The 13,123-nt window shown below is 41.6% G+C and overlaps 1 protein-coding gene across 1 annotated transcript in view; it reads left to right on the forward strand.

The window, feature by feature from the left end:
- ACOXL (acyl-CoA oxidase like) overlaps nucleotides 1-12,882 on the forward strand; it is a 424,164-nt gene extending 411,282 nt beyond the window's left edge. The window contains exon 19 of the mRNA XM_075864464.1: nucleotides 12,474-12,882. Within this exon, the coding sequence (XP_075720579.1) occupies nucleotides 12,474-12,659 (186 nt within the window). The 3' untranslated portion in view covers nucleotides 12,660-12,882. The remainder of the gene's footprint in view (nucleotides 1-12,473) is intronic.
- The last annotated feature ends 241 nt before the right edge of the window (nucleotides 12,883-13,123 follow it).

Here is a 13,123-nt window from a genome sequence, read left to right on the forward strand (position 1 = left end):
CCTGCTCGCAAGAGTTTACAATCTATGAGGAAATAAGGGAGACACAAAGTGTAACAGTGTTTGTTCTGTACAATAGTCCAGCCATTTTTATACACATGGGGTGGTAACAAAGCTGCATGAGCCGGTCACCAGCCAGTATCCGTGTATGACGGACATGAAAAGAAGGAGTGTGAGGGAATCTTATTCTGATGACTAATCTAGGGGGGGGGGCCATGGAAAGGAGTCCGATTAGGGAATGTTATAGGCCTGTCTAAAAATATGTGTTTTCAGGGAACGGTTAAAACTGTTGATATTGGGAATTAATCTGATTGTCTGGGGTATCACATTCCAGAGGACTGGTGCAGCACGAGAAAAATCTTGGAGATGGGAGTGGGAGGTTCGGATTATGGAGGATTTTAATCTAAGGTTGTTGGCAGAACGTAGAGCCCGAGTAGGGTGGTAGACAGAGATGAGGGAGGAGATGTAAGGAGGTGCAGCACTATGGAGAGCTTTGTGGGTGAGAGTAATAAGTTGAAATTTTACTCTGAAGGGGATGGGCAACCAGTGCAGTGACTGGCACAGGGTAGAGGCATTGGTGTAGCGGTTGGTTATAAAGATGAGCCTGGCTGCTGAATTAAGGATAGATTGGAGAGGGGAAGACCGACTAGTAATGAATTACATTAGTCAAGACGAGAGTGAATCAGAGCAACAATGAGAGTTTTGGCTGTTTCCGCCGTAAGAAAAGGGCGGATTCCGGAGAAGTTTTTGAGGTGAAAATGACAGGAGCGTGAAAGTGATTGAATGTGAGGAGTAAAGGAAAGATCTGAGTCAAAAATAACCAAGAGACAGCGGGCGTGCTGCTTAGGAGTTATGATAGTGCCACATACTGAGATGGAGACATCAGGTTTAGGGAGGTTAGTAGATGGTGGGAACACAAGGAGCTCAGTTTTAGAAAGATTCAGTTTCTGATAGAGAGAGGACATGATGTTAGCGACAGCGGACAATCACTGGTGTTTTGTATTAGAGCAGAGGTGATGTCATCATAAGAGGCATATAATTGGGTATCATCAGCATAGAGATGGTACTGGAAGCCAAATCTACTGATGGTTTGTCCAATAGGCGCTGTGTAGAGAGAAAAGAGGAGCGGACCTAGGACTGATCCCTGAGGAACCCCAATAGCAAGTGGATAAGGAGAAGAAGTAGAACCAGCAAATGATACACTGAACGAGCGGTCAGAGAGATAGGAGGAAAACCAAGAGAGAGCCGCGTCCTTGAGGCCAATAGAGTGGAGCATGTTAAATAGGAGTTGGTGGTCTACAGTGTCAAAGGCTGCAGAGAGATCCAGAAGAATCAGGAGAGAGTATTTACTGTCCGATTTAGCTGCCAAGAGATCATTTTAGACTTTAGTAAGGGCAGTCTCTGTGGAGTGTAGAGTGCGGAAACCAGATTGTAAGGGGTCTAGAATGGAGTTAGCAGAGAAATAGCGGATAAGGCGAGAGTAGACCAAGCGTTCCAGGAGTTTGGAGATGCAGGGGAGATTAGAGACTGGTCGGTAGTTAGTAGCGCTGGATGGGTCAAGAGTTGTTTTTTTCAGTAATGGGTTTATAATGGCATGTTTAAAAGAGGAGGGAAAGATTCCAGAGGAAAGAGAGAGGTTAAATATTTTAGTCAGATGACCAGTGACAGCCGGGGAGAGGGACTGGAGGAGGTGTGAGGGGATAGGATCACTAGGGCAGGTAGTAGGACGAGAAGATGTGAGGAGCCTAGAGACTTCTTCTGTTATTGGGTCAAATGCTGAAAGTGAAGAAGAGGGAGTGCGGGAGGGAAGGGGATCGATGTTACTAGGGGACTGGGAGATAATATCATGCCGGATGTTGTCATTTTTAACTTTAAAATAAGTGGCCAGGTCTTCAGCACTGAGATCTGTGATTGGCGTCTGCACTTTAGGACTAAGGAGGGAGTGAAAAGTATCAAAGAGGCGTTTTGGATTATTAGATAATGTGAAGATGAGAGAAGTGAAATAGACTTGTTTTTTGCGCGGTGAAGGGAAGAGTTGTAAGTTTTGAGCATAAATTTGTAAGGGAGGAAATCTGCAGCCAAATGCGATTATCATAGAATGTTGTGGCATATAGTTTCCGCTTCTCTCCTGCGCAGTGGTGCTACTCGGCCACCCGCTGTACAGGGAACTGCAAAACAGTTCTATTCATGTGAACGGGGCTGTGTTGCAATTCCCTGTACAGCGGAAGGCTCGGAGTGGCGCTGTGCAGGGAAAAACTGTGGAGTCGCAGCACTTAATTATTTCCAAACTCTTTAACATTAGTCGAGATTTAGCACCTATCCCAGCTGTCCCAGCTGTTTATGAGGAGTAAACACCTGCCTACAGTACAGGCCACCTCCATCTCTTCCGTGCCCTTGTCGTTTGTCTTGGTTTTCATAATTGTGGTAAAACGACGCTATCTTTGTAAGAAAAAAGTACTACTTATGACCCATGTACACCGTAAGGGCTCAAAGTTTATTCAAGAGACAAAGTAGATTTGGAGCCTACCTGATCATTGGGGACTTGTATATAATGTAGACCAAGAGGAACTGTATTCTGCGTTTTTATCACTTGAACTTAGCTTTGTTGTAACGGAATCCATTAATCTCTGTACTAAGTAAATAATATTACTTTCAGAAAGTGTTAATATTTTTTTGGCACATAGGTTGTAATCTAGACCACAGTACTAGTTAAATGTCTTCTGCTCTACTAAGGCTATGGGGCTATTTAAACCAATTTTTTTAAGACTGAAACGTAAAATACAACCTATTAAAGCTAACCAAAGTTTATAATAAATGAATACAATGTCCTTTGTACACTTGCCACTTTATAGCAACATTTATTCAAGTAGGTCCCTACTCTAAAGCTAAGTGCAGGACCACGGTATAACCAACACAGCGCCGCAAGGAGGTGACCTGGCTGGCCAGCTACACCCCTGCCAGAAGCCCTCATGGCTCTCCCCTATGGGCACATCTCTGCCACTAAAACAAAAAATATATATAGCCTATAGTGGTTTTTTGTTATTTTATTCACACATATATGAGAAAAAGTAGTGATCATAGATGGATGACATTTATTTCTATAGTCAGGATGGATGTCCTAATGGTGTAGGTTGTGTGTACGTTTTGTTTGCTTACGTTGTATCCTTTTTTTTTTTTCCATGTCCTGAAAAGCGTGGTCTACTACGCTTTTCAGTACTTTTCCAAAACGTATACGTTTTTATTTGTATTGACGTCAATGGCCACGTATACAATATTAAACCCTACATTTGCATACGTAAAACGTATGTAACTTTATATGGGAAATCTTCTCTCTACAAAGTTTGATTTAGCTAAAGAACAAAAAAAAGTATTCCTTTTTTATAAGTAAGAACCGACACAAATGTATAAAAACGTATACCACAAAAAACGTAAGCATATGTTACAAATACATACGTTTTTGAAACTTTAAAAAAACGTATACGTCGTCGTATACCACAATCGTGTGCACAAAACGAGCTGTGAACTGAGCCTTACTCTGCCAAACGTTTGTTCTGACACAAATTTGAGATATTTAGTTGAACCAGTCACGTTGAAAATGTAGTCTGATCTGCGGGCACCAAGTTATAGAGCAGCAAGAGCGGAGTAGATTGATGTAGTATACTTTTTGGGGAAAAGATTAAGCAGAACTTGATCTAAACTGCTTCTCATTCTGGTCTAAGGAATCCAGTGGGTGATCCTAATAAGTTATTGACCGCCTTCCCTGTATATGTGTGCATACAAAGATAGCTGTCAATCATTTAGTAGGTCCGCCCACTGAACAACTAAGCCCAGAATGAGCAGCGGTTTACATCGATAAATTACAAGTTCTACTGAATCTTTTATCACAAAAAAATATATCATTCTGCTCAGGTCCTCCTGCTCTATAACGTGCTGCCTGCAGATCAGACCTTATTTTCAACGTAACCGGTCTCCTTTAACCCCTTAGTGACCAGCCTATTTTAGGCCCTAATGACCAGGCTATTTTTTTTTTTCGTTTTTCTATAGTCGCATTCAAAGAGCTATAACTTTTTTTTATTTTTCAGTCGATATAGCTGTATGAGGACATGTTTTTTGCAGGATTAGTTGTACTTTTTAATGGCACCATTTTGGGGTACATATAATTTTTTTATTAACTTGTATTAACTTTTTTTAGGGGGGAATGGAAAAAAAACCTGAAATTCCACCATTGTTCCATGCGCTTTAAATTGACGCCGCTCACTGTGTGGCGTAAATAACACGTTACCTTTATTCTATGGGTTTGTATGATTACAATGATACCACATATGTATAGGTTTTTTTATGTTTTACGACTTTTGCACAATAACAACACTTTTGAACTAAAATTATTTGTTTTTGCATCGTCTCTTTCCAAGAGCCGTTACTTTTTTATTTTTCCATCAATGTAGTGATTTTTTGGGTTTGTTTTTTGCGGGACGAGAGGTAATTTTGATTGGTACTGTTTTGGGGTACATGGGACTTATTGATTAACTTTTATTATGACTTTTTGGGGGCAATGGAAAAAACTAGCAATTTCGTAATTGTCTTTTGCTCTTTTTTTTTCCTGGTGTTTACCAAGCGGTTTAAATTACATATTAACTTTATTGTTTGAGTCAAAACGGTCGCGGCGATACCATGTATGTGTACTTTTACTAAATAAAAGCACTTACAGTAAAAAAAAGAAAAACATTTTTTTCCATAATTTTTATTTCACATGACTTACTTTTTTTAGTCCCACTAGGGGACTTTACTATGCAATCTTCAGATCGCTGCTATAATGCTTTGGTATACTTAGTATACCAGAGCATTATTGCCTGTAAGTGTAACTCTGAGATGCAATCTACTCGGATTTGCCTCTGGCGCGGCCTAATAGGTATATACCCAGGGCATACCTGGGGGCTTTTATCAGGCCCCCGGCTGCCATGACACCCCATCGGAGGCCCGCGATTGCATTTGCGGGTCACCGATGGGTGACAGCGGGAGCTCCCTCCCTCTATAAACAAGTTAAATGCCGCGGTCGCTTTTGACCGCGGCATTTAACAGGTTAAACGGCCGCGATCTAAGTAAACTTCGATCGCGGGCGTTGGAGCAGGAGCCCGGCTATCATCAGACAGCAGAACCCCGCTGTCATCAGACAGCCGAGCCCCAGCTCCAGCCTGCACGGGACACCCGTGCATGGCTTAGACTGGGCCGCCGTGAAAAGGCGGCGGCTTAGCCTAAGGCCCCTTAGTGACCGCCGTGAAAAGGTGTATTGGTGGTCACTAAGGGGTTAAAGAGGCTCTGTCACCACATTATAAGTGCCCTATCTCCTACATAAGGAGATGGGCGCTATAATGTAGATGACAGCAGTGCTTTTTATTTAGAAAAACAATCTATTTTTACCACGTTAGGAGCGATGTTGGCTTTATGCTAATTCGTTTCTTAATGCCCAAGTGGGCGTGTTTTAACTTTAGACCAAGTGGGCGTTGGACAGAGGAGTGTATGACGCTGGCCAATCAGTGACCAATCAGCGTCACGCACTTCTCTCCATTCATTTAGTCAGCGCACAGTGACACTGCATTGTTCACTATGTGCTGTCTTATACGGACACATTAACGTTACTGAAGTGTCTTGACAGTGACTAGACATTCCTTCCAGCCAGGACGGGATGTCTATTCACAATCCCGGCACTTCGGTAACGTTTCTGTGGTACTTACAGCAGAGCAAAGTATAATCTCGCTGTAACCTGTCATTTACAGCGAGATTACGCTTGCTCTGCTGTAAGTACCATAGAAACGTTACCAAAGTATCGGGACTGTGAACAGACATCCCGTCCTGGGTGGAAGGAATGTCTATTCACGGTCTAAACACTTCAGTAACGTTAATATGTCAGTATAAGAGAGCACATAGAGAAAAACTCAGTGTCACTATGCGCTGACTAAATGAATGGAGAGGAGAGCATGACGCTGATTAGTCAGCGTCATACACTCCTCTGTACAACGCCCACTTGGTCTAAAGTAAAAACACGCCCACTTGGGCATTAAGGAACGAATTAGCATAAAGCTAAAATCGCTCCTAACGTGGTAAAAATAGATTGTTTTTCTAAATAAAAAGCACTGCTGTCACCTACATTATAGCGTCCATCTCCTTATGTAGGAGATAGGACAGGAGAGAAATGGGTGTTTGGATCCAGCGCTGTATGCGCTTTAAAACGGAAACACTACAGCCAAGAGTAAGGACGCAGAAGCATCCGAAACGCGTAGGCTTTGAGGACACCACTCCCCACTTATTTGCACACCTGGACTATATACCTCTGGACTAACTTTTAAACAAGGACCATTAAACTTGGAATTTCGTTTCCGTTTTAAAGCGCATACAGCGCTGGATCCAAACACCCATTTCTCTCCTGCTTCAGACCGTGTGCCGACACGAGGATCCGGGCGCTATTTGTGACACAAACCCACAGTGTCAGGTGAGCTGGAGGATTCCTCCCCCCTTCTTTTCCTATTTTTGCTTAGGAGATAGGACACTTATAATGTGGTGGCAGAGTCTCTTTAACCCATTAACGACCGCCCACCGTCTTTTGACGTCGGGCGGTGCAGGTACTCAGTCTACAGCGACGCCTTTTGACGTCGCTGTAGTAGAGTGGGTTTAACGGCACCCTGGTCAAGTCTGCACTAAAAACCGGCTGTAAGTAACAGGTCCGGTTCTTAGTGCAGCCATCAGGACCTGCCGATTTCGTCGTAACAGCATGTGACCGCTGTGACAGCCAATCACAGCGGTCACACGCTGTTACTGTGTACAGAGCCGCTGGGAGTGTCTAAATGACAGCTCCTGCTCTAAGAACGAGCTGTTGCTAGCAGCTCTGTTCTTAGAGCAGTGATCAGGAGCCAATAGTATTGGCTCCTGATCTTTTTTGTGTTCACTATGAGATCCAATCATAGTGATCACTACTGTAAAATAAAAGTAAAAACATGTATCTGTTTCTCCTCACTCTGTTCTAGCTGTGGAGAGAAACAGATACAAGTGTGTCAGTGTCCCCTACACAAAATCACTTGTTCCTCACACAGTTTCAAAAAAAACAACAAAATTTTTTCAGTATTTTATAGTATATACATATATATATATATATATCTATATATATATATAGATATATATATATATATATAAATATATTTACTGTATATACTAAGAATCGTACTATAAACGACTTTCTTTTTAGGGTACACTGTTAGACAGCGTAGGGTGCTGTTCTGGGCTTGGGTTTACAGTTTATGTTAGGCGTAGGGTTTAGGTTTGAAAAAAAAAAAAAGTTTAATTCCTTTAGTGTGATTAGTTGATAAAAAAATTGAAACCGCTAGTTACGTTTATTATTTGCGGTTTAGACTGTATAATCATTATGGCTGCCAAAAGATACAGCGTTGAGGAAGCCTATCAGATGCTATGCTCCGATACGGATTCTGCATCTGAAGTTGAGCTTTTACTTGAAAGCGACATCGAAAGTGTCGCTTCAAGGGATTCTACGGATATGAGACCCAGCACCAGTGATATGGGAGACGGCGCAGTTGCCACAACGTCCATTCAAAGTGCAGCCCCTGACATTGCACAACCCCAACAAACCGATTTAGTGTGGGAACCCACAAGTCCATTTTCTCCCACCATAAATGACTTTATTGCTACTCCTGGCATAAGTCCCAATGTCAGTAATTTTTCACCACTAAATTATTTTAATATTTTTATTACGGACCAAGTTTTGGAACATTTTGTGCAGGAAACAAATTTGTATGCCAGGCAGTACATTGCCAATAAGCCTTCGTCACCTTATGCCAGGTTGTGGAATCCCACAAATGCAACGGAAATAAAAAAAATTCTGGGCCTCACCCTTAACATGGGAATTATAAAAAAAACCTCTATTAGGTCATATTGGGCATCAAGCCCTATACATGCCGCCCCCATTTTTTCTGGCATTATGTCACGCAGCAGGTACGAAATACTTATGCGATTTCTCCACTTTAGTGACAACCTACAGGCACCCCCTTCCAGCGACAGAAGTCGTGACCGGCTGTATAAATTAAGGCCTTTGCTAAATTTTCTTAATTCCTCCTTTTTAGGAGCATATACCCCTGAACAAAATTTAGCAGTGGATGAATCGCTAATGAATTTCAAAGGGCGTCTCTCATTCCGCCAATTCATACCCTCAAAAAGTGCAAAATACGGGGTAAAGATCTACAAATTATGTGAAAGCACTACTGGCTACACATGTGCGTTTAAGATCTACGAGGTTAAAGACAGTGAATTCAATCCACCAGGGTGCCCTCCAAATATTGGTACCACTGGTAAGATTGTGTTGGATTTAATTGGCCCTTTCCTACACAAGGGGTATCATGTATACACGGACAGTTTTTATACCAGTGTGCCATTGTTTAGCGCCCTTCATTGTGCCAACACCGGAGCCTGTGGCACAATACGCAGGAATCGCAAAGGTTTCCCACGTCAACTTGTGGATAAAAAACTACCAAAGTGGGAGTCATGCATTTTTCAAATTGAGAAGATGCTGGCTTTAACATTTCGTGACCGCAAGGACGTCTACATGATCAGCACTATCCATACAAGTGCAACAGCAACTGTTAGAGAACGTGGGGCCTCTGCAGATAGACAAAAGCCTGTGTGTGTCATCAACTATAACAAATTCATGGGTGGGGTAGATTTGTGCGACCAGATGTTACAACCTTATCTGGTTAAAAGGAAAACCAGAACGTGGTATAAGAAAGTGGCAATATACCTCATCCAGGTTGCAATGCACAATGCATTTGTCCTGTACAAAAAATCAGCGGGCAGGGCGACATTCTTTGAATTTCAGGAGAAAGTGATTGAAGATCTCCTATTTCAATCTGCAGACCAGAGAGTAGTCCATGAGTCAAAGGATGTACGCCGACTTGTTGAAAAACATTTTTTACACCCCATCCCTTCAACACCTAACCAAAAATACCCCAAAAAACGGTGTCGGGTTTGCAGCAAACGAGGACAGCGAAGTGAGTCACGATATTATTGTTCCGCTTGTCCTTCCAACCCTGGTCTATGCATAAGTCCCTGTTTTGAAATCTATCATACCGTCGCACATTACTCATTTTCTTTTGTGAGCTATAAAAGTTAAAATGCAGGATTTATTTAGGATTTTATTTTTCTGTACACCTTTTTTTTTTTAGGGAAGCAGCTTCGCTTTATATTTAGGAGATGCCAAAATTTAGGGTTCTTTTAGAGATTTCTTTTTTTTAATCACTTTTTTTGGGAGGCAGGGAAATATACTTTTCTAGATTGAGTCATTTTGGGATATAACCCAGTTATAGAAAGAGGAATAAGGCCCTGAAATTCATTCAAGATAAAATTGTGCCCTCAAAGCTTTTTATTTCCTTTTCCGTTATGACTATGTCCTGCCATAAATAGCTGTTACTCACTGGGGATACGGTATAATTTTTTCTTTTTATTCTGAGGATTTCTAATAAGCGAGCTGTTCCTTATCAATACACTATGGGCTTTATTACAGTTTTGTTCGGGTTTTTGGTGGACCTCTTACACCCGACAATACTTCTAGAAATAGCGACATTAATTTGGGGAGTAGTGGTCCTTTACTGTATCTATACATACGGTGTGGGACACTGCCCCTTTATATATTCTACAGGTGATTGGTTGTTTTGTGCACATAGCGGTTCCTACCTTGCCGGGCAGGGGCTTGTTATGGTGTACCGCGTCACTTGGCACATTCGTCCCTTATATAGGGATTGATGGAGCTAAAGAGACGTTGTATGACCAGTCACTTTGAATAATAAAGTCATTACAGCCCTACAAATTTTCTTTCATCCTGTGAACATGCTCTAGTTTTCCACATAGCTGGATACATTCTTCCTCCTTTTTTTTGGGATATATTGCCTTTTTCCGCCAACAGTTTAATAAATTTTCCCACTCTAACTTACTATATATCAGAGCGGGTTGATATACATAATGTCTATGGACTGACATGATTTCAGGACAGCTGCTTTCTTAGCACGACATAGTCATAGGGTGTAGAAACAGTTAGGGTATGTGCACATAAACTAATTACGTCCGTAATTGACGGACGTATTTCGGCCGCAAGTTCCGGACCGAACACAGTGCAGGGAGACGGGCTCCTAGTATCATACTTATGTACGACGCTAGGAGTCCCTGCCTCGCTGCAGGACAACTGTCCCGTACTGAAAACATGATTACAGTACGGGACAGTTGTCCTGCAGAGAGGCAGAGAGGCAGGGACTCCTAGCATCGTACATAAGTATGATACTAGGAGCCCGGCTCCCTGCACTGTGTTCGGTCCGGAACTTGCGGCCGAAATACGTCCGTCAATTAGTAATACACTAATTACGTCCGTAATTGACGGACGTATTTCGGCCGCAAGTACCGGACCGAACTCAGTGCAGGGAGCCGGGCTCCTAGCATCATACTTATGTACAATGCTAGGAGTTCCTGCCTCTCCGTGGAACTGCTGTCCCGTACTGAAAACATGAGTACAGTAGGGGACAGTTGTCCTGCAGCGAGGCAGGGACTCCTAGCATCGTACATAAGTATGATGCTAGGAGCCCAGCTCCCTGCACTGTGTTCGGTCCGGGACTTGCGGCCGAAATACGTCCGTCAATTACGGACGTAATTAGTGTGTGTGCACATACCCTCAGGGACATATATTTCTCAATCTAGAAACGTAGAATCCTCCCATTTTCAAGCAAAATGTGTGTCCTGAAAGCCTCCGGGTGCTCCCTTCCTTTTGGGTCCTGCCGTGTGTCCAGGAAACGCATTAGGGCCACAATGGGGATATTTTTGAACACAGGAGAAACAGGGTGATACATTTTCTGGTGCATTTCCTTATTCTCATGTCCTCTGTACAAGAAATCTGTCCTTAAAATTACACATTTGTGAAAAAAAGTGAAATAAAATTTTCTTTCCACCTGCTTTGCATTACTTCCTGCGAAAACTGTGGGGTCAAAATACTTAGTACACACCTAGATGAATACCTTAAGGGGTCTAGTTTTCAAAATGGGGTCATTTATTGGGTGTTTCTATCTTTTTGGCAGCTCAGTGCCTCTATAAATGTGTAATGGGACCTGAAACATTTTCAAGCAAAACGTGTGTCCTGAAAGTCCTTGGGTGCTCCCTCCCTTTCGGGCCCTGCAGTGTGTCCAGGCAACGCATTAGGGCCACAATGGGGGCATTTTTGAAAACCGGAGAAACAGGGTGATAGATTTTGGGGTGTGTTTCTTCATTCTCATGGTCGCTTTACAAAGAAATCGGTCTTCAAAGTGATACTTTTATATAAAAAGTGTTTGGTTTTTTTATTTCACCTGTTATGCATTAAATTTAGCAAAAAACTGTGGGGTCAAAATACTCACTACACCCCTAGATAAATACCTTAAGGGGTGTAGTTTTCTAAATGGGGTCGTTTATGGGGAGTTTCTTTCGTTCTGGTAGTTCAAAACCTCTCCAAATGTACAGTGGGGCCTAAAACATTTTCAAGCAAAATATGAGACCTGAATGCCTCCGGTTGCTCCCTTCCTTTCGGGCCCTGCCATGTGTCCAGGCAACGCATTAGGGTCACAATGGGGGCATTTTTGAAAACAGGAGAAACAGGGTGATAGATTTTGGGGTGTGTTTCTTCATTCTCATGGTCGCTTTACAAAGAAATCGGTCTTCAAAGTGATACTTTTATGAAAAAAGTGAAATATTTTTTTACACCTGCTTTGCATGAATTCTTACAAAAAAACTGTGGGGTCAAAATACTTACAACACCCCTTAATAAATACCTTAAGGGGTGTCGTTTTCAAAATGGTGTCACTTGTGGGGGTTTCCACCATTCTGACACCTATGAGCCTCTGAAAACCTGGCTTGGTGCAGGAAAACAAAATGTACTTAAAAATGTATAAAATTATTACTAAACTTGTAAGTCTTCTAAATTGCAAAAAAAATAAAAATTTTTTTTTCAAAAGTGCTGCCAAAATAGAGTAAAGCGATGGAAATATATATTTAATAAAAAAATTGTACAGTATGTGTGTACATATGTGACATATTGCAGTTAAAAATAGGTAAAAATGATAATTTTTACAAAATTTCTTCCATTTTTCTATTTTTTTATTAATTTCCGCAAATCGTATCAGTCTACTTTTACCACTAAAATAAAGTACAACATGTGACGAAAAAACAATGTCAGAATTACTTGGATATTCAAAACTTTCGCAGAGTTATTCTCTGATAAAGTCAGACATACCAGATTTAACAAATCTGGCTTGGTCATTAAGGTCTTTTCAGGCCCGGTCATTAAGGGGTTAAGGCTGGTCCTTCTGTAATATTTACTTAGAATTCAGCTTCACTGTCTTTGTGAGTCATGGTGAGTCTTTACCGGTTTATCACGCCTCACATGTAATTGTATTTTTTTTTTGCAGTTACTGGAGCTTTGCAAGTTGGTGAAAGATGATGCCCTCAAGGTTGTTTCCGCTTTTAACATACCACGTGATACAATCCAAGCCCCTATTGCTGGCATTCCTAACCCAAGGGCACAGTGGGCATATTACCCCCAGCCAAAAGAAGACGACCACAAAGTGCCAAGGAAAATCAGTGCCAAACTATAATCTGATCCTGCCAGATGTTGACACAATGCAGCCTTGTAAAGGAGAAGCAAATCATGTGAAGTGACTCACAGAAAATATTATGCTTTCTTGTTCTAAAATACAAGAAATTATCAAATTACCTTTCTAATAAACACGCAATCCTCTTTTAATTGCTAATATGGAGGAAAAAGTACAGATATAAATGTAACTGGACAACTTTAAACGTGGGACTTTTGTAATTTAAAAGTAGATTCTTTTTCATAATAAACTGAACTATGAAAATAATTGCTGTAAGTGTATGCCTGATTTATCGTAAATGTAACTACAAAAAATGTAAAGGAAAGGAACCAAAAGACATAGAATCATGGACACTTCTTGGTGTCATTTTTCACGTGATGCTACCAGGCTGTGCCACCAGGTAGTAATAGTGATCACTAGTGACTGAGGCTGTATATGATTCTTAGCATCAATGTTCCCCCTAAGCA

This window comes from Rhinoderma darwinii, chromosome 4 (assembly GCF_050947455.1).
Source record: "Rhinoderma darwinii isolate aRhiDar2 chromosome 4, aRhiDar2.hap1, whole genome shotgun sequence".
In the NCBI taxonomy this organism is placed as follows: Eukaryota; Metazoa; Chordata; class Amphibia; order Anura; family Rhinodermatidae; genus Rhinoderma; species Rhinoderma darwinii.